General features: G+C 46.6%; 1 protein-coding gene across 1 annotated transcript; it reads left to right on the plus strand.

The window, feature by feature from the left end:
* The first annotated feature begins 1,135 nt into the window (after positions 1-1,135).
* LOC131205636 (uncharacterized) lies at positions 1,136-21,146 on the plus strand. The gene is made up of 4 exons (XM_058197826.1): positions 1,136-1,572; positions 15,569-15,800; positions 17,914-18,179; positions 18,473-21,146. Exons 1-4 carry the CDS (start codon positions 1,493-1,495, stop codon positions 20,346-20,348), a joined length of 2,454 nt encoding a protein of 817 aa, XP_058053809.1. The 5' UTR covers positions 1,136-1,492; the 3' UTR covers positions 20,349-21,146.
* Positions 21,147-22,224: the final 1,078 nt, after the last annotated feature.

Below are 22,224 nucleotides of genomic sequence, written 5' to 3' on the forward strand. Positions count from 1 at the left end.
GCAAATCGATATGTCTGCGATATTCGGGCAGCGGCAAGTGCACAACCGGTAAAAGCAGAAGAAGTGGTTTCCGTTCCGGTGAGCTGCGATAATATAACAGTGTTTTCACGCGTTCCTGTGCCACGCAAATCCGTGTCCTCGCCAGAGGCCAAACACTCGCCCTCGGCGTGAGTAGCGAGGTTTGTTGCGCTGGCCACGCTCGCGGCGTGACGTCCGGCGACCATATTGTGTGTTACTTCGCCTTCGATAACGATTCGCTTCGGAAAAATAGACGGTTGGCTGTGGATTCTGCATGGAATACAGCTCGGAAGGAGGAGGCCAGCAAAAACTATCAGCGTGCCGCCATCGCTCCGCGCCCCGGAACCGCCGTTCCATTTGTCGTCTGAGCGACTGTTCCGTCGAAACAACATCCAGCAGCCGCCCTACCATGGGAAGATGCGCACGAGATGCTGATACTGTGTGTCGCGAAGTCAGCGAGCGTTATGGAAGGCACCGATGTTCTGTTGATGTCCATGCTGCGTATTGCAGCATCACACGCAGAAGAGAGCAATCGATAAGTTGCGCAGCAGCCGCATCCGAGGAAGCAGGAGCCTTCAGGTTAATTTTATTCCCAGGGCTCCACTCCGTTTGCAGCAGTTCTGGTTGCGCACCGGCCGTCGCTGCCGCCAGGCGACCAGACCTGCGAGCTGGATGTGACACACGGGTGTAAACATTTTCGCCAACGCAGCCCACTTCACCCCCCCTGGTGGTCAGAAGTCGGGGGCCCTCCGTGGTTTTATGTAACACAGGCACCTTCGTTAGTCGAAAAAACGTGCCCTAGTTAGAACTTTGGAGGCTTCCAATTTCTTGTCGGACCCTATCGGACCGTCGGCTCCGTGCTCCAGCTTTGGCTCGAAGCGTGTGGGCGTCGGCGTATCACTGAACGTCACACCGCTCGACTCAAATTGTGCTGCATTTGGCTTTTCGACAGTAATGGTAACTCCTTGAATCCCTTCTCGATCCCCCAGCAAGCTACCGACCGCGTTTTCGTGTTTACGATTTACAAACAGGCCTCGAGAACGGTGCACTCTAAAAATACACCAAATTAATACATCTGTTCCGTGCGGTCCGACAGCATTTTCACGGTGAGAGAACATCGGGCACTGAGTGTGCGTCTGTGACCGTAGCTACGTGGGTGCGTCAGTGAAAATCGAAATTAGTGTGTGCGGTGGGTAGTGAGGGAAATATAACCTTCTCGTCCCTCTGGTCCACGTCAATGTATCGGCACTTGTTATTCGTGCGGCGAATAAGCGATGGTCGCCAGTGAAGGTGAAGCCGCCGTGTGTATCTAAATCGTCCCAAGCCAAAGCCTTACTACTGCACTTTGCGTACCCTGCCGGGGGTACGTTGGAGGACGCTTCAAAACCGCTTCATACGCGCCGGCCAAACTGCCGCAGTCCGCTGGTTCCGGTTTGGCAACCGATAACAAGGGAAGGAAACGTAGGCGCTCAACATGTCGATCTCGAACGGCAAAACATCTTCCGACATCGAGAACGTCGATTGGCATTCGTCGGGAATGCTAACTCACACCAGGTAAGAACGTACCCCGGACGCCCGGCTGATGTCGACGAGTTTGCCATTCCTAGTTTCAAGTATCCCGAGGGACCTCCTCCTGGTGAGGGACATGCTGGCGACTGGAAGAACCGGTTTCCCATGAACCTCTTGGGTTGGAGAAATAACCTTTTTGCCGCTGGCTAATCGGTCAAGTTCTGTGAGCTGGAACGCTCAACCCAGGAAGGAACCTGTTCGAACGTTCGCGATAATAGGTGCGAGATTGTGGTTGTTTCCGCAACGTTTCTGGAGGTGATTTCCTAACCTTTCCGCCCGGTCTTGTGTCATGTAAAATTAGATGGTGTCTTGGAAAATACGATCATACACTTTGTATTTCAAGAGCGACACAGGGAAGCAAACATATTGTCGATCAAACCGGTGTGTGGCTCGTCCGTAGATCATCTGGCTACGTTGTATCGATTTATCGGTTCCTATGCGACAAACGTTTGAACCCTGGCAGTTGTTACGGTTCATTGGCCGCCCCATATCTGCCTCATTCTTGTAGGTGCGAACAAATCCTGCAAATCCAGCTCACGGCTTGCACAACATAATTGGTGATCACCGTCTATATTCAAGATGAATGGAAGAAGTCGCCGGCCCAATCGACCACAGCCATCCCAGAGTGGCCGTACGGTTTTAGCACTTTCTCCAACGTAATTTACCTTGAGCATCACGTGAGCAAATTCCTCCCGTGAGCTTCGCTTTTCACAAACGTTTGCGTATTTTAGTTTCTAGTTGTTATTGATGTAGAACCTATGTTCAGACAAGGACTGCGATACATCGTTATAGATTGCAAGAAAATGAGTTAGTAGGTTAAGACCTAAAGAAGATTTACGAGCACATACACATTCGATTCTTCCACCAGACCGGCCTTCGGATATGACGCACAGGTACGGACAAATTTTGTTCTGAGATAACGTGATATTTTCAATTGGTTTGTGTTGTTGTAGCTGTGGTCCACCCCTTGCCGATGTGTGCCAATTGGAACTTTTTAATGCTGTACCAACGCAAGTAACGCTAGCAACGCATCGTCGTCGTCTCCAGTATCTCAGTGACCTTGCCCGCCCGGGACAGGGTTTACCCTGCAAACGCATCATTGCTTCGGAAAGATACAGATGCAAGCTCAACTGAAAGCAACAAAAGGGCGCCATTTGCACCAAGTTTGCACTTCCGCATTTCTATTTGTTTTCTCTTAGTCGGCCACGTACAGCTTCTAGCGATTCGATAAGCGCGGATTAAAATCGATCCTAGCCGAACTTTCTGCGCTCACTGAGCCGTTACGACAACGGGCATATTAGTATTGGCGAAACGTTGATCCAAGGGGTGGTAATTCCCAGTTCATCCGAGACAACCACGTGCTCGAACACGTGGACAACTGTTACGGTTTGTGGGAAAAGATCAATGTGATCGTAGTAATACGCGAGGCTGGAACGTGGCCTATCCGAGTGCCGATGATATTGCTCACCGTGCCTTGCTACGTTGGCCACAAACGTGCTTGATACAATATCAAACTAGTTACCGTTGCGGCCCGTGTTCCTGTCGCTGCTCCTGGAGCTTCGTTTTATCGTGAATCCATGCAATTATCTCGCGTCGTGTGGATCATATCTCTGGGTGCTGGGTCAACATGAGCTTGGCTACCTGTGTTATATTAGCCGCCAGCTCCAAGTCGCTCCAGGTGGAAGTCGCGTGCCGCGTGTTATCGCAGTGCAAACGGACGCAAACGCAAACAAAACGGACAAACGGTTTGTTTTATCATCAACACCGGTAGCAATTCCTTTGGCGCTCCGCCAAGGTTGCTGATAATGAGGAGCTTATTAAGGTTTTAACATTTTATTTTCGATTTCGTGATTGACCAAGGAAAGTTTCTCTATTGAGACACAACATTACTTGTGGTGGCTGCCGGTTCCGTGTTTTATGCTTTTCTCTATAGGCAGCCGGGACACTGTGGTACAACAAAATGGTTGCCTGGTGATAAAGGAAACTGAACGGAAAAGGGTTGGCTGAATGCTCCCACTTGAGCGACCTGTTATCGACCCCGACCGTCAGACACCGGTTATTTGCAAAGGAACTTATTGTGCTTATTGTGTTCAGAAACCCGTTGAAGGTTGCTGAGAAATTGTCACTTATCGGCAAACAAATCGCAGGTTCTTATCTCAACCGATTACGATTCTCTTGAGGTGCTTTCGCTTGCCCTGGATTGTGAGTGGTTCCTAATAATGGCAATCCTAATAAATTGTTTGTTGAAACACTCCGTTTTCCTTTGTGCTCACTTTGGAAGTATATATCATTAAATTGGTAATATTCTCAAAGTGTTACAATTATTTTTACAGCTGTTAGGGGATCGCGTGGTGTAGTGTTCTTTGGCCGCAAAATACTAAACTGCGTTGACACTTGAAGGACAATGGTCAATGGCCAATGGACAATGAATGGGTGGACAATGGCAGTGAAGCATTCTTAATTGGGTTAGCAGATTTGCAGTTCTTTGTTTGCAGTGTTAATTATTCGTGGTCACAGAGTTATTGTATCGTTATCAATTTAAATATTGTGGTTATCATCCTGTATTTGAGCTCGTAATTGCATATTGTAATTGCTTGCTTAATTGCTTAATTGTAGCTGATATGTTGATATGCTTCTTTAAGTTCATATACAGTTCATATAAAGTCCTTAGAAAGCTGAGATTTGTCTTCAAATTTAAATTTAAAACGTTTTTCCCAATCGAATTGATGACCATTCCCTTCGCGCGTTAACTTTTACCAAGTTTTTACAGCAAACTTCAAATTAATGCCGCTTAGCGAGCAACTTTTTGTAGTGAGCTCCAACACGCCTGAACCTGTACACAGATTATCAAAAATACCCATAGATTAATGAGCAGCGTTCCTCTCAGTGCAAGCGTTAAAATTAGCCAACGCACTATTCTAGGTCGTTAAAGCAATAATGATGATTAAAAATGGCATGCAAATGCTCAACACTATTGTGCTCGTAAATTGCAGTTTAAAGTTAACAAGCTTTGGCACCATTAGGGCTCCGTCCATTTTACGTAATGTATCAGTGTGTGCTCACCGGTGCGATGAGTGTAAGAACGTATGTGATCGGCAAGCAGTTGACGTCAATCGTGAATTTGTTCCGGACCGACACCGGACGCCCAGCCACCCAGCCATCTTCGGGTCACACCTGTTTGGCGTGCCTGTGGGGAGGTAACACCGACCCGACACTATCATTGTAGTGGCTTTGATTAGAAAAGTGAGTGGTTGGAATATTTGTTATCCGCCTTAGCTAGTAGTGTCGTACTTTGCTCATCGCTTGCCTTCGCCTCGAATCTTTTGCCTATCCCTGAACGGCAGACCGTGTTATCCGTCCCCGTTTAACGGGATCATAGGATCTTAGGTAACCTCGTTCGGGCCAGTTCACAAAGCGTGGTCGGGCTAGACTTTTGTCCAATTTCTTGATCGCTGGCTATCCAGTCCATCGACTGAAGAGATAGTGCGGTCCTGCCGCTTTCAACTTATTATCTAATAACAGCACGAGTGGCAGCCTTGGCGTGGCTTGGCTTGAGGGTGTCACCTTAACCTTCGTCGAAGGGCTGTCGTAACGAGCTTTCCTGCTATGCTGTGGTGCAGGTAACCGGGTTGGTCCGTGCTGTCAAAGCTATGGCTGACGGTATGGTGTTACCTCACGGTTAGACATTAGCCATTAAGATGCCATTATCGTCGATATAGAAAGTGGCTTTACACATTGCCAGAAGAGGTGTTCCTATAGATTCCAAAGAAATTATTCTTGTTTTTCACGAACTTACTTCTATCATCCCATTCCAAGAATGCATTTATTCACAACATTTGGACGAGCCGTGTTTCTCTAGCTATGTAGGCATAATTTAGCCCATTCTCGACGATTGAAGTCGGAATGGATGAGTGGAAAAGAAACCAATTTTCTCAAGGCGCGTGCTAGGCACTAAAAAACGTCACGCTTTACGCCTGCGGATTTCAAATAATGCGCCGATTTTAGCTGCCACTTTCGCGCGGTCTTTATTTCAGCGGTTTCACCTGAGAGCCTCTTGGCGAACGCGAAGCCCGAGGCCACTCTGTGGTGAGGCGGGAGAAACGGCGGAGTACCGTAGCTGGTTGAACCGAGCCACTAAACTTGCCGCGGACTTCGCTCTCCGGTGCCCGGTCCCGGTTTTGGCCTTCTATTTGGGGTTTCCCTGCACTTCCGGACCGCCAACAAAAGTGAAAAGCATCTTTGCAAGCCAGCGGACAAAGGCAATACAATTTATTACCATGCTGGCTACAATTAAGGACCGAATCTTAACCATAAAGTGCCGCAGTTGTAATGTGCATTAGTGCATCGTTCCGGTGAAATTGTCGACCAGTACGACGGGGGCTGGGATGTTGGGGAATTTACCCGTCAATTGGCTCTCGGCCAAGGTCAAGGCTGTCGGTGGCGGCGGCGGTGCGTTCGCCGTTTGCTTTCGCACCGTTCCGACACTGAGTGCCTCTGAACTGAGACATGATTTCGCTAGCCCAACTCTTATTTTCTTTCATGCTCACCAACCGAGAGCGGAGTCGAGGGCGAAGAATGGCCGCAGAAAATGGCGATCGCGGTGTGCGAAGGTGCGCGCGCGTCGGAGGTCAAAGCCCTTGCAACTTACAGGGTTGGGCGTGTGTTGCGCCCTCTCTACACTCCATGGCCATCGAAACGGTCATCGGTGTCCGCGTGCTGAGCGGCACAGCTTTTCTTGATTGCTCTGACGAGGGCTGACTAGGATCGTTTATCTTCGTCCTGACGCAATCGCGTCGAAAACGAGGTTTCGGGTGAGGGCGAGAGTTTTATGCTCGGGCAGGTCAAGTGACACGAGCTAAAGGTCAAGTGCATTGGTTGTGCGGCTCATAAACGGTTAGCAAGGACAGTTTGTCAGATGTGCTAATTGTCGGTAAATGTTTGGTTCAGCTTGCCGAGGCATATCCGTGCAGGAGTGAATCGACCCGCCCGTGCCAGTAAAAAAATAAAATCGAATGTTTGCCGATGCTTCCGATGCAATTTTGCCAACTGTGGGCTTGTATGATAGGTGCCCAATAATTGTATTAGTTCGAAAATAGCAAAAATTCAAGGCAATGAACCATGAAATCTTTACCGATATTTTGGTCGACGGTTCGGATGTTGTAAGTGACCATGGGACCCAGGAAGCATTTTCTTTCATAACGCAACCGCACGAAAGTAAGGTCTACAGGGCAGTATGATGCGAATGGTGGGGTTTGTAAAGACTGGTCCATTATGAGAGGCCGCCATTAGGTCGTTGTTGGCTACCATAGTGTTTTTGAACTACAATCTAACTCAATATATTTATAACAATGCCCCAGAAAGTCAATGGCTAGTGAGTGGTGGGTTATCGTTCACATTCTCACAAAACCGTTGAAATCCTTTTTCGACGAAAAACTACATAATTCTACTCCGAAGGAATTTCAAAATTACCTACAATATGATAAAAAGCGAAAATTGATTAATTGAAATGGCTAATAACTAACGGTTTAGAAACATATTTTAAATACGACCTCAACGCGATCTATTCATGGTTTTGGGTTTTAGCTACGTTATGGTAATCTCATCGATGAATAAGTTCAAAACATAATTGTTATTGATTGGCTTTTCGTATTAATCTTATTTTGGCATCTATACAAATAGTTCTACAGTAGTTGAACGGAAGCTGCGACTAAATAATACTTTTTGAAATCACTAGCGATTGGTGATTGGTAAGACTAAAGCACTAAAGCACAAAGATACCACGGCAATCGAAACGGATAGTAATGAAGGGTACCGAAATTTGTCACAATATTGCAATGTAGTTTTTTGCCCTCTTTTTAAATTCCCAAACTGTAATTCCACTGAACTAGTTCAAAATAGAGCCTCTAAGCCACAGAATGAATGTGGAACATTTGAATGAAATGTGTTTTCTTGAAATTCGTTTGTTTTCTTTTAAACACCGCAAAACAAACAAGGCAAAATGCGAACACAAAACAATTCCATCAGTAGCAAGTGATCCAAATTGCCCCTGGGCGTTCAGATTTTTGGCGTTGGAACTAACCGTTTCTTCCAATTACCTTGACAATTTCCGGTGGGAACTGGTGCCATATTATGTTTATGCTTTGCGCCGTGATATGTGCTTTATTATGTCGTACGTTTCTGCTTCGCCTATGCAGAGATCAATCGCCAAGCTCTTGAAGCTTGCCAACACACGCGGACGTTATGCGGTTTTTCCACTGCGTCAAAATGGGCTGGCATTGAATTCTTCACAGTTTTGGCCCTGTGTTTTACAACGATCGGAGCCGCGAACCTTGTTCAGGAACGCCGGGGAGTTCGTGGCGAGGGTTGGGGGTCTTTGTGGCCTTCAAGCATAGCTGGTGGTCTGTTGGAGGGCCCCAAAAGCTTCCGGAAGCGTGGGACTTGCCGGCTTGATTTGTGCTGTTGGAACCGTCTGGCTGTATTAAAATTCCTCTCACGGCACGATGCGCCCAGTGGTTGACCGTGAAAGGTGTGGGTAAGCGCGGAACTGGGGCCCAACCCGGTTTCGATATGTTGCACTCATCTCGCCGATGAATGTTGGTGTCGGGCGCTCGATTAGTGATGAACCTTCGGTAGGACCTCGTGCTCCACGCCCCGCCAATGTCTAGACTGGACCATGTTTAAAACACATAATATTAATGAAAAGAGCTGATGATATCCTGAAGCTGCTACCTCGTGGGCTATAAGAATCAGAGCAAATTAAATAATAATGAGCTATTGTGTGCTAATCATGCTGGCCATTTATTCTTCAGGGTCGTCTATTAGCGCCAGCACTAGTTTCAGTTTCGATGGAACGTGTGATGGATGGACAAAGAGCGCCAGCGTTTTCCAAGTGTCGTTCCTTGTTTTCCGTGAGAACATGAGCGTGGAGTTTTGCTAACTTCGGCCGCCGAGGTGCCAATCCGTGACGTTCCCATGAAAGTGCGTCATTCCTTCGTCTATTCTCGCCCGTTGTTGTTTTGCTGGCTGCTGAAAAGAGTCGGTTAGTCGGCCATATTGCTTTCCCTTTGGTTGCCGTGAAACGTCGGGCCGATGATGTGGTGACGGATGAGATTGAGCCCTGAAAATGCAGGGTTGAGATTGCGACAACCGACGAAAATGTCACCGGAGCAACGCGCGTTTGTTGACGTTGGTTTTGTCGCCATCCGTGCAATTGCAGTAATTGCAGTTTTGCGTTTCTAGGAGCTTGCAATGGTAGAATATGATAGAACACCGAAGCAACAGGAACAGCTACGGTGGGAAAGTTTAACGAGCCAGCCCATCGATTGGTTTTGTTGGGGGCAGAACGCATGAAAGAGTAGTTCATTTATTTAAATAAGACCGGGGGAATTGGAAAACACATCATGGAAATCCGAGAAAGGGTTGCATGAATGAAATATGGTGCGCGGTTTCGTGTGGTAATGTGGTTTCCATGTTGCGGCGCGGCACATCGGATCGGGACAACTTTTAGTGCGGCACGAAGTTGTGGTCACCGATGAGTCTCCGTGGCGGCCTAGACAGCGGCGATTGGTGACAGCGGCTTATTTATATTTCAAAGGTTAATGTATTGACATTGCTTTGACAGCACGCACCACTAGCGGAAGCGTGCCCGTGTGTGCGTGCTCGACCACGGGGTTTGGTTCTTGCCGGAGCTTTCGTATATGCGACAACCGACAACGGGAACGGCAACAATAAAAATTGGTTTCTCGGTCTCGCGCGACACTCATTTAATTTCGTCGATCCGCGGCCCACGTGGCACGATGGCAATGGCCGTGCGTAAATGGTTTCACGAAACCCTTGGAGGTGCGGTTTTCCTCGGCGCACTTCCGTTTTCACTAATGTCAAAGGTCGTCTGGGACGATCGATCGACAATCGGGAAAATGATTCCGTGCGCTGCAGCCTGTTGGGGACGGAATGAAGAAGCAAACTATTTTCCATTTTTCAACCAACAAGCGCCTGTTGGAGTGAAAATGAATTTAGTATTCTGACGATCGATGGCATGTAACGATAGGCGCATAGCGTTAATAGCAACATGTCATCACTTAACATGTTCTGACGCACCCGGCAGCCAGCAGCACCGTGTTTCCGGTATCAATGGACTGGGCGGCGCTTTTTCAAGCAACATCAAGTGGGTCACTTGACACAGAATTTAACCCTTCGCCCCTTGGGCAGGAAGGTGCTTGCACAGCGTAACCGATAGAAGTTGGCTTCTCATATCGCACGTATCGGGCCTAGAATGTTGTATAAACACCAAATTTGGTGTTTTGATCATTTGCGTTTAGGACGAGGAAAATTTGCACATTCGTATAAGTGGGGCAATTTTGATTTATTTTTGCACTATATTGTTTCGCTTTTATTGTACCGTGCCGGTGTTGAAAATTGAAAGCATAGATCGATTTGATCGTTTTTTCGATTTCCAACGGGCCGGAGGTTTCCCATTTTTTACAGCAATCGATACAAAAAACCGCCACTGTTGGCCCTTTTTGTTTTTTGTGCTTCGAACCATAAATTGGGTCAAAGTGGGGACGACGTTCAAAGCCGGCCTGCACTTTCATCGCCACCTACCAGTGGCCAGTGGCATCCTTTTCGGGCGGCAGGCTCGGAAATGATCCGGGTTTGTGCACAAAGAGCAAATAAAAAAGGCCGGAACCAGCAGCAGCAATTCTATCGATTCAACGCCGTGGTATGGTGTGAGCATTATATGTGTTTGTTGGCTGAAGCGGCCACCCCCCTCCGGGGGTCCGTTTCGGGAAACACCTCCTCACGGTGTCACTCGTGTGAAATCCTGCTGCTTTATGGAAATATACGTTTCCGGGCACACTCGCAATATGGACGCGGCTATGTGCAGCATCGCAGTTGGGGATTGCCTCACTCAAATGCACCACTTTTCAGCAGATCCACTCCAGAACGGGGCTATAATGGAAGCCGCTTGCTGTAAAGCACGGTTCGTCCTCAGTCGTTTGAGTCACCAACACCTTTAAACATCACAAACACTGGATTGCATTAGATTCTAATTAGTTAGAGACCTTAAGCAGACACCAAAGTTACCTCTAAAAATACGTATATTTACCGGAAGCTTTATTTCTGTAGGGCCGTTAAATATGACCGATTCACTGCCGACGACATAAATTAGCACCAACAAATCGCCGTCAACAAAGTTTAGCATTCCGTGCACATAGTATGCAGTGAACGGATTGGAACCTCACGGCACGACGACGACGGATATGCACCGTTCGTCCGATTCGGTTTACGCAATCGGGCCTCTTAATCGTTCTCAGCGGCGAAGGGAAGGAAACTTCCTGCCGCACCGATTCCGTCCGGTTGCTGACGGGCGGGTTTGAATTGATTTGAAATCACTTCAACGGATTCCACCTGTCGCAGACCAACGCCGCCATCGGTTCGAACCCTTTCGTATTTCGTAAACAAATCATGTGACGGTCAGCGAGATGACCACGACATCGTTGTCGACGCACAACGCGTATGCTTTGTTTGTCATTTACACATTGGTTCATAATTTAGCAGCTTGTTGTCTGCCGGTTTTCGGTCACTGTTCACCTTGGGGTGTGTGAAACACTTGCAAAATTTGGCAATGAACTGTACAAACAAGATAAACTAAATTAACTTCGTTTTTAACTTTATTTCAGAAGCGTCACATGACGAGGAAATGAGTTTTGGGTTTGTTGGCCACTTCATTATGTCACCAATACCGAATAATCAATATTATTTGAGATCAAGTTCCATCAAATCGGGACATGCTTTTTCTATATTCGATCGTTTTACATGAACCCACTGGAATAGATGTAGGAAACTCCAATTTGGGTCAATACAATAATTAAACGTAATTTCAACTCAAATGGAACTATCAACCTGCCCAAGTCACTTTCCGTTTCGGTTAACAGCGAATATGAGTTCTACTTTTAGCCTGGTTTTTTGTAGTTAACATTTATTTGCCCAACAACTAGTGTCAGTATCTACATCATCCGTAAACCATCCCGGACAACCCGGTGGGCACGTTTCGGCTCAATCCTGTTGTGTAGAGTTCTGCGCAATTCGGCTGCGTAGAACGGGACTACAACTGTTACTAGGCGGCTACACGAAGCGTGAAAACTAGCGTAAAATGAAATTTGTAATGTGGTAATGTGTAATGTGTGGCAGCAAAAATATAAAAACGAAATTTCAAACGTGTTTAAAATAGAAATCGAAGAGAAATTAATTGATTTCTGAATATTTTTTTCTGTTTTTTCCGATTTTGTTGCTATACCAGCAAATAATAACTTAAACTATCCTCTGTTTGTAAGCAAAGCGTATGAAAAAATAATTACGCTCGGCGTTTACGCCTCGCGCGAGCCGTAAACGTTTTGACAGCGCCGCAGCAGTTTGGCATTAATCGTTAATGTCAAAATCATTACGTTACGCCTGATTAAGCTTTACATCTTCACTGTGACAACCCTGTCCTCGAGAAAGATGTGTAAATGTCAACGGTGCATCGTTGCATATTTGATCTACATAGGATGATATTACAAGTGTGATCAAAAAAGCCTCCAATTACACACAAAAATCGGAAAATACTTTCCGATTGTTACAATCCAGAAAGCAAGGAATTGTTTCAATGTTGCAACTCAATCGAATCAAAACGTAAGCTTAAGTCAAACTAACGAAATGATCAGAGCGAGCAAATAAATTTCGAAATATATTGGAAACAGAGAGTCCACGTCCAGGGACGTGTTTTTCGTTGGGTGCGATTAAATTAAAAGCATCTGAACAGCGGAACCTGTAGATGCGTCGTCAGAACGAGATTGGAATCAAGACAGGGGTTCGACTCCTTGTCGTTGCAGAGTGTAAGAACAGGTTCCTGCGGTTCGTTGGCCACACACCCGGTGACCAATAAGTTGCGGTTGTCACCGCGTGCTTCACGTAGGAGTGTTAAGTGAATTTCAAATCAAGCGTGTGCTGCGTACCGCGTCCCGATGCACTCGCGGTAACGCGGTCACCCGACGAATCAGCCAAGAAGCAGCAGCAGCACTATTGGTGACGCCAAAGATATATTTTATTGGCTGTAAGCTGACCGTGGCGCAAAAACTGTACGGCGACGACGACGACGACGTGTGTCCATTTGAGGCACCCGTTCGCGACCCCTTTCGCCCATTCGGCACGTGAGATACGCAATTTTGCTATTTTCTGATCTCCGGATTGCGGCACCGCACCGGATAACCGGTTTCTTGGCCGGTTTTCCAGCACTAGGTTGCGGCCTACGGTGATGATGATGCTGAGCTGATGTCGTCGGCCACATTGACCGCGCAACGCCAGGACTAATCACCAGCGATGCTAGTAGACGCGGGGTTGCAAAAGCTTGCCGCCCTCACTCGCGCCGCGCTTCTTTTTGGTTTTGGGTCTTTCGAGAATTAAGCTTTTGCAACGTTTACTGGAACGGCCACATTTCACACGTAGGCCGTAGGCTTGAAGAGCGGAACATGAAAAATGCGTCCGTTTTGTGGACGACACTCCAACTAACACTCCGCTCCGTTGGAGTTGTGGTGGTGGAAGTCACCCGCCAGGCCGCGCCAGTTCGCATCGAATGGTCTAATGAAAACACAAACATTGGCTTGGGCGGACACTATGCTAACTGGTCGGTCCGGGCGGGCCTTATCGCTCAGCATAACAACCGCGGAAAGTGCATCGAGGTGTTCTGGGAGCGTAAATTATCACTCGGTTTACAGGCAAAGTCCTCATCCTTTCCTCGATTCAATCATGTGCGTCAACTCTACCATATACACTACTGATTGTGGTGTAAGATCAGTGTGATCAGCTTATCGGTGGTTCGCGGCTTGTTGACCCATTAAATGGTTGCTCTCTACAGAAAACTGTCGTTCGATGAGACCCGGCACTAATCAGCATTATCTCATCGTCCGCCACCGCCGTTTGCCTACCGATGTCTGCTGGCATACCGGAAAGCTGATCGCACCGTTTGCGAGAATATTCTAATAACATATTATGTGTGCAGTATGATGCCCCTTAATACCCTGATGCTGCGTAATGACCGTCCAAAGTGCAAAGCATTTGCTTCCTGGAAATACACCCTTTAAGTAAAAAAAGCTTCTGGAGTTTATGGAAATCATCCTTAGTTTGTCGTTCGTAATCCCCTTGACCTGGTTTGCAGTGGCCGTATCTTATCAGTATGTGGTCCTTTTTTTGTTTTAGCATCCAGATAAATTTGCAGCCAAATTTAGAATGGCCTTCTACGCAACGGTGCCCTGCCCAGATCGGGCTCGTTACGTAACTGCTGGGAAAGAATCTCCCCGTTCCATGATGTCACGTGGTAATTACTGATCTTTTCTTCGTTTTGCTTTTTCCGTCTAACTGGCGATTTGTTGTGATCGGTAGATAGATTGTTGGATGTTGGAAGCGTGTCGCGTGCGTAAGTGAAGCAGGCTAATTCCTGTTTCTTCGACTGCGATTGGAACACAGTTTCTATTATTATCCGTCTTTTCCATCATTCTACACACAATTCCCAGTGAGCACTCTGAACCGCCCATTTGGTTTGCGTGGCGCAGAATTAAACTACAATGTCGTGTCTCATGATGAGCTAGAACGAGGTCGCTTGACGGACTATGTCATGGTCACATTCAGCATCGAGAAAGGCAAATGGATGGAAACCACGAGGATAATTATGGACCGAAGGAAGGTTGGGGCTTTATCGGTTTCGTAGGGCTTCGAAAGCTCTTGTGACAGTTTCTAGTTCATCGGAAAGGACACCGGTTCAGTGATGATTTATGGGCGTCTAGTTGTATGGTTTTCACAATGAATATAGTTTAACAATAATTTGCACTTTGGTTGTACCTTAATTTGTTTACTTCACCGTTCTGTTGTTAGTGCTAGACGACTTTTCGATCGTTAGATCGACCTTTTATTGAAACGAAAACATGATAGTTCTCTAAATAATTGATTTGTCAATGTCAATACTACCTAAATGTTGATGCAACTTTTACAACATTCCATCCTATTAGTGAAATTGTAAACTTCATGTTTACAAAGTGCACCTGACAGCGTGCACCTGCAGCAGCACCTGCGTCTGTTCAAGTAAATTTAACCGGAATTCGGCTGAAAATGGAAATAAAAATATTATCTATTGTTGAAGAATGCGGCTCATAAATGTTCCCACGAACGTGACGAGTAATTTACACATTATCTTAAATGTCCTTAAAAATATTTCTCTTTTGTCGCACATTTTTATCGATTTTTAATGGATCGACGACGATGTTAGTTCATTCTTTTCATTTCCATCACAAGTAAACGTTTGTTGGATACAGCAAATTCAACAACTTGGTCAGTTGGTAATTCAAAAATCGAATAATATAGAAACCTTCTCCACGTTGTTGTAAATGTCTGTTGTTTACATATTTTCCATTCAGTTGTTTAGTGATTCAGCAAAACATCATATTTTAATATTATTTCATTACAATATAATTGCAAAAAGCTTTTGTGTACCGGTCACTGCACCGAACTGCTGCTTGTCCGGTGCTCCCTGGCAGATTATGTGGACAAAATTGGGGAAGCCCTTCAACGTTAACCATATTTGTGTTCAGCCTGTCGCTTCGCTGTATCTGAGTTTCGGTGCACTACGAAAATTATGCGTCATGTTTCGGCCATGACCGAGCAGCTGGCTTCGAACTTCAAAACAACTCGGTTTTTCTTCGCGGGTTCTTTTTTGATGAAACTTTGAACCTTTGTGCCATCGGGACATTCTGATTAACAGGGCGTGACGAGATCTTTCACATCTGTCGACGTAGTCAAGTGGATGTCACTCGTTCCTGCCCTTCCTACAGTGATTGCGGCTACCGCACAGAAGTGTCATGGAGTTTACTGGTTTGTTTTTCCAATTTTCATCTCCTCGCTCACTCACGCTCTCTCTTTTTCTCTCTCTTTTTCACCCGCCGGCTCACTGTAGGTATGGCTCCACCAGTAGTCAGGTGTCGCAGAGCAGTGGCGACATATGCCGTATCTGTCACTGCGAATCCGACACGCTGAACCCCCTGCTGACGCCGTGCTACTGCTCCGGAAGTCTAAAGTTCGTGCACCAGACATGTCTACAGCAGTGGCTGACTGCCTCGGAAACGAATGCCTGCGAGCTCTGCAAGTTCCCGTTTATTATGCACACAAAAATCAAGCCATTCAACGAGGTAAGTGCACGTAACCGGACCCTAGGGCGGCCTATCTTCAACGTTTGCGCTGCGTGCCAAGTGTAACCTGCGGTGTCGCGGGTTTACTTAATCGCAGCGCAACAAATGTTCCGTTAGTGTTTTTTTTCGCTCTCCCGAATTCTGATTCCCTGGCGCAATTCACAATCGCCGGCGGTTCTTTCGCAATGTGTTTTTTCAATCCTAAGAAGTGGCCACGATATGTTGCAATCGGGTGCGAACAGTTGAATGACACGAGCGCGCGTTGGTCATTCTTCGAAGGGTACACAGAAGGGAAGAACGCGCGACCATTGACCCATCATCCACCTGTCCGACTAATTTCACCCCAGTTTGGCACTGATATCGGAGACATCAGTGGACGTGGTAGAGCCGTACGGCTCACTTGTCTGGTGCTAATAAGCGGAAAACGGTACGTCCTTCACAAAGTGTTAGCATGCAAAATGGCGATGGTCTTTGAGAATCTGGAAGCGGTAGGATGGGCCGAGCAGTACATGGTAGTTACATTGACCTACATTTGCAAGAGCTATTTCGATCGCCGCCCCGTACCAACTTCGTAGGCAAGGCTGTGGTGGATGCATAATGAATGTTCTAGATTCTTGCTTTGGTCTCCGCTTGGCGAAGAGTTCCCGCATGTCGGGGAAATAGCATTTGAGCACTGGTAAACTATGCAGGGCAATGTGTGTACGGCGAACCCAACAGTTTCCCAACATCCAACAAACAACATTCGTTCCAGATCATTACCACTCCCTCCAGTCTGTCCTTCCCAACCCACGCGGACACTAAAACAAGGACCCTAAAAAGGGTAAAGCTGGGGTTACTATCTAAGTGGTACACTTGTGGAAGAAACTAGGTCAAAAAAATTGGGGAAAACCCAGAAATTGGCAATTTACTGGCTCGCGGAAAAAGATGGCCGCCAAGTGGGGTTAGAGAGCGCTAGACGGAAAGAGAAAATGGGGGTTAGAAAAACGAGCCAGAGCCCGCAAGGAGCAGACACGCCGGAGCAGCTTCTTCGTACAAGTGGCAACACTTCTTGGCGCGGTTCAGAGCGACGGAGATTTTCCCTGCCGGCGTCGTCCGGAGAATGGACGTGATTAACAATTCATGCATTTTTAACACTCTCCTCGTTTCGCCTGGTTCGCGTGGTATTCTATTCTATTCTTGTACGCGACGTTAAAAGGACGAGGACGTGGTTCCGAAGGACGAACACGATGGTCTTTGGGTTGCTTTGGTACTGTCTATCTTGCCAATAAATCATCTCGTTCTCTAACTCCCGAAAGCGTAACATGATGCCTAAAGGTCAAGCTGTCAGAACGCCCTCCCACACTCGATGGTCACACGTCGAGGCCCTTATATTAAGGTTCACTAGTGAAATTGTGAGAATCTCGCTTAACGTGCTTCACGCTATCGGTCTCTATTGTTTTTGCTTTCAACCTGGTATTATGTTGCATTCTCGGCCATCGTTGTTTAAAGGGAGCTAATCACGCACCTAATGTAGATTCCAATATGGTTCCTTGACACGCAGCGGTCGATTTGTTTTGTTGTTACCAAGTTCCACTCAGTGCCAAGCTGAGTTGGGTTGAGGCACAATAGACCGCTTGTTTCGCCAATGCTTTTCAATGATCTTCCTGCACTACGATTGATGTGGTTTGGAGAGCGTTGCGGTTACCCGGTTTGTTCAACATTTGGATCGGGTTTTAAAGCGTTCAAGTTCACACTGCTCTAACTAATCCTTGTCCTTTATCGCAGGGTCAGCTAGCGGTTGTGTGCGTAATGAATGCCTTGATGCCGAAACAAATTGTGTTCCGTTTTCTGTTGTATCTACTATGAGTGACTAGGGGATCCTTTTCCGTTTAAACACGTGGATCAAGTGTACAAGATTGTGGTGACGGCGTATAGTATTGGTTGAATCGAGAGGAGATGACAGTTTTTCGTCCATATTTTTTTCCCTAAGAGTAAAAATGCTGCTCTAGCGTTAGTTAACGGCCATAAGTAAGTGACGGAAAAGAATTAGCTTGGGCGCAGTATTTACTGGATCAGCGGAACTAGCCAATGTCCAGATTAAAACGCTTTTCCGTCTTTTCTCCTCCGTGTACAGTGGCGCAGCTTGGACATGTCCGGTGTAGAAAGGAGACGCCTGTGTTGCGCGGTACTCTTCCACTGCGCGGCGGGGCTTTGCGTCATCTGGTCGTTGTGCGTACTGATCGAGCGGGCAGCCGAGGAAGTGCGGCGTGGTCAGATCGGGTGGCCCTTCTGGACGAAGCTGATCGTGGTGACGGTTGGACTGACCGGCGGCGTCGTGTTCATGTACATCCAATGCAAGCAGTACTTGAGCCTGTGTAATCGTTGGCGAGCTAGGAATCGGTGAGTGTATTTTATGATGTTCATGTTTCGCTTTTCTTCGGGCAAATTAAAAAAAAAATAATAAAAAAAATTATTTAAACATGATAAAAAAGGTGGCAACTCCATTTGCATGCTTCACCAGGGCATTTGAAATTTGTGTTATTCTTCGTACTTCAGTACTAGCGTATTGCTTGTAGTTTAATTTCAACTAGAAAAAAAGACTAGAAACATCAAGAGAAAAGAAAAACTAAACATAGATCGAGAAACCTCAATCAATATATTATTAACTCGGTTAACATTGTCTCTTATTTTAGAATATTGCTCATACAAAATGCACCCGAGAAGATTCACCCACCACAGTCACCCCCGATGCCACAGTTCCGAAGAGTACGTACGGCGGCCACATCTGGCCAGCAGTACCCGCAGCAGGCAATCGGGTCGATGGGCATAAACGCGATCGACAACGTGACTGGGGTTGGCGGTGGCGCCGGTAGCAGCGGTCAGCTAATGAGCCGAACGTGCGATCAACCACTCGGCACGGTGTCGTCGTCATCCGGGGCAAACCACTGCGAGCTGCAGATCAACCACCAGGGACAGATCATAGCCGCGAACATCGAAAGCACGTCGATCGGGTACGATCGCGACTGGACGCTGGATGACATCAGCCAGGTTTCGTTCAAACCCTGTCCGCAGGGCAGCGGCAGTTTGACGCCGATGCCGTTTCACGACTCGGTGCACAACATTTGTGAGGCCAACGGGAGTGGAGGTGGTGGCAATGGGATCGCTACCGGAGGGAGTAACAGTCAGCATCGCTACTCGACCGCATCGAACACCTCCAACTCCCTGGCGTTGGACCCGCTACAATCCGCCCAAGTTGGAGAACAAAATTCGAACAACAGTACTACAACGGCCGCTGGCGTATCGGCAAAAGCCACAGAACTGGGTTTATATAAGTTAAGTACTGCTACTGAGCGAAGTAGAAGTAGCTCACCGAATGTCGCACCAGGCAGCACCGGAGTGGGACGTTACGCGAATTCGGCCGTATTCCTCGAGAATCGTGATATTTTAAATGATCCTTCCTCGGCGCCGGTTGAGGCCACGATAACGGCTGCTGGCCACGTACCGTCGCCATATCCGAGTAAAGTCTATCACCGCCACTCGACGGTCTTGGCTGGAAGTGGCCCTTCGCTGACATCCTTTTCAAGAGCGGATGTAGTTTCGCAAGGAGCAGTCAGCGGAGAAGAGATTGGCCAACATGAACCAAACAAGTCATTCCGCCGTTACTCCGACACGAAATTGCTGCAGAAACAGTCACTCAGTTATCCACAGGAACCGCTGGCTCTGTGCGAGATCGGATCGCACACCAAAGATCAGCTGCTGCTGAATCCGAAAAGTATAATCTATGATATGAGTGGTTTACTCGGTGCACCAGTGGTGATGCCGGTCGATGCGGACGTGACCATGGATGGCGGGCACGGAAGTGCAAACCATCGGCATCATCACAGCCATCTGCACCACCATCATCACCACCATTTGCATCACCATCGTCATCATCATCCAACGTATCAGCCAGCGATGGGCGATCGGTCTGAAGAGTGTTCTCACAGTACGCCTCAAACAACGGACATACAGTTCGAATCGAACGCCGCCTGCGGCAATGGTGGCGCCATTACCGATGATGACACACTTGAGATGAACATTCAGGACATTCTCGAGTACGATCAGCAACAACAACACCGTCAATACTTGCCGCCAGAGCAGCACAATCGACGAACTGAGCAACAGCGGCTGTCACTAGAGAACATTTTGCAAAGCGCATCCTATCACGACGATCCGAGTGCTGTTCCCTGCCGGCCGTATCACGACCACCAAGGTATCTCCTCGATGATCTCCTCTTTGAGCCTGTCCAGCAAGGCTCCCCACACGCACATGGAGCTAGTCTTGACGTCCCCTTTCACGGGCTACCAATCTTCCCCACAATCGTACCCTCCGCCCCGCTCATCGATGGCCGGTACCCTGCCGAGTAGTAGCGGGAGGTTTCCGGCACCGCACGGTCCACTACAGCAGCAGCGGTCACATTGTAACACCGTCGACGTAAATCAGTGCCACGATGAAGAGGGCAGCAACAAGCTCAAACTGTTCAAATCGCTGCCCAATCTGAGCGCAAGTAGTGAGAACCTCCTACCGTAGAGAGATAGGAAGTTGCGCTTTGGGGTTTTGCCGGTACCGCTTCCTTTGCTCCTGTTGAGGCTAAATGGCATTACTCCATCAACTTGTGCATACTTAGGGATAATATTTGTGATCGTTCGCTAGAGTAAACCAAGATGTAAGCGATATTTTAGCAGTTTTTTGCGTTACGCTACGTAGATTTAACCAAACATATTTAGCGCGCCTGGAGCGCTAGGACTAGTAAGTTGTGAGACACGACACTGCGATGGGTAGTCGCTAATGGGTAGCAAGGGCAGAGAAGCAGATGCAGTGACAAGAGTTTAAACACTAAAACCAACCCTCCAAAGCTCTTTACAGTTTTTTTCCAATTTCCGTTCCTCTCTCTTGTAGTGTTTGTCGGTAATGTAATTCTATATCTTGAAAACACCGCTGTGTCGGAACTTCGCAACTCGTGTTTAGATCTATGAACACTTTGTCCGCGTTATTATGCTCAGTGAAACCGATAGATAGTGGCGTTCAGAACTGAAAGGAAGATTTATTCGTTAGACAATTCTGTAGATAACTATGTCAGGGAACCGTGACGTCAGCTCTAGACTTTGGCGATTCGATGCTAAGTAGCAATGCGACATTGACGATACAATAGTGTAATTACCAGGTCCCGACACAATTTGTTGATCGCGGTTGGACTAGCGGATAAATATGATCACAAACGACAAACGTAAAAATGTGACTACTGCTACTAACGAAACGGTTCCGTACCAGTTTTCGTGCGTAATTGAATCCTGTACATCTGAAATAGTGATAAAAATGAATGATTATTGACCGAAAACATATGTGATTGTTTTAGTTTTCCATCTAAGTTTAACACAATAAGAACTTCTTTTTCTGTGTCGCAAAGAACGAGTAAGGAGATGCGTAACGTAACTTTGCGTAATTTATTGCGTATTGCGTATTTGCCGATCCTCAGTTAAGTGTTTCAAGCTTCGGGCATGAATTTGCAAAAAATATTATTTTTATCAACCTTTGTCATGATAATTATTTGTCCTCATACTTTGTTAGAGAGCATTCTAAAACTATTCTTCATAGATCTATGATTTAAATTTTAGTCACTTATTCAGGGTTGGAACAATTTCAGACAATTTCTGAACCTCGAAAGTGCCACGAGCCACTCGTTCGCATGGAAATTAAACAGAAAATTCCTGTTTTCCGAATGTTAAAACGAAAGTGGCTCAAATACTAAATAGCAGTTTAGTAGACACGCTGATAAACAAAAAATATGCTCGAAAGAATGGTTGACAATGGACTTTTAAACGTTTGAATAGTTATTCGGTTGGGTTTATTTTGCTTTAACGAATTCATAGATTAGATGTTTAAATGTTTAGTTTGCTGTACCTTGATTTGCATTTTATTTGAAAGTACACGACAAAAACGTTGTTGTATACAATTTTCATTCAGCGTTTTCGGATGCTCGATCTTTTGAGTTTTGATGAAAACTCCACGTTACAAGTCTGGAAAACGAAGAAACAGACAGTAAATTACTTGTTTATGGCTAATTTGTAAATTCTCGTCTACTGCCAACAATGTCCTCAAATCAACCATCCAACGACCAACGCCTCGTTGGTTGGTTGGTTTAAGTCGATTCTTTAGCGAAGGAAATGTTTTTTTAATCTTAAGAAGACCGTCATTTTAATGTATCAAACCAGTTGGTGAAAAGATGATCAAACAAGTAAAGATGAAAAGATGAAATGAAGAATTAATGCTATTAAACTACACGATTACAACCTATGACTACTCTTTCTCTCTTATGCTCCATTTATTTTGCCAGAATACAGTATTGTAAAGTACCAAAACTTCATTGCGCGAACTGCAGTGAAAACGTTTAGGACTCACTCTAGCA

Source organism: Anopheles bellator, chromosome 1, assembly GCF_943735745.2.
Source record: "Anopheles bellator chromosome 1, idAnoBellAS_SP24_06.2, whole genome shotgun sequence".
NCBI classification, from domain to species: Eukaryota; Metazoa; Arthropoda; class Insecta; order Diptera; family Culicidae; genus Anopheles; species Anopheles bellator.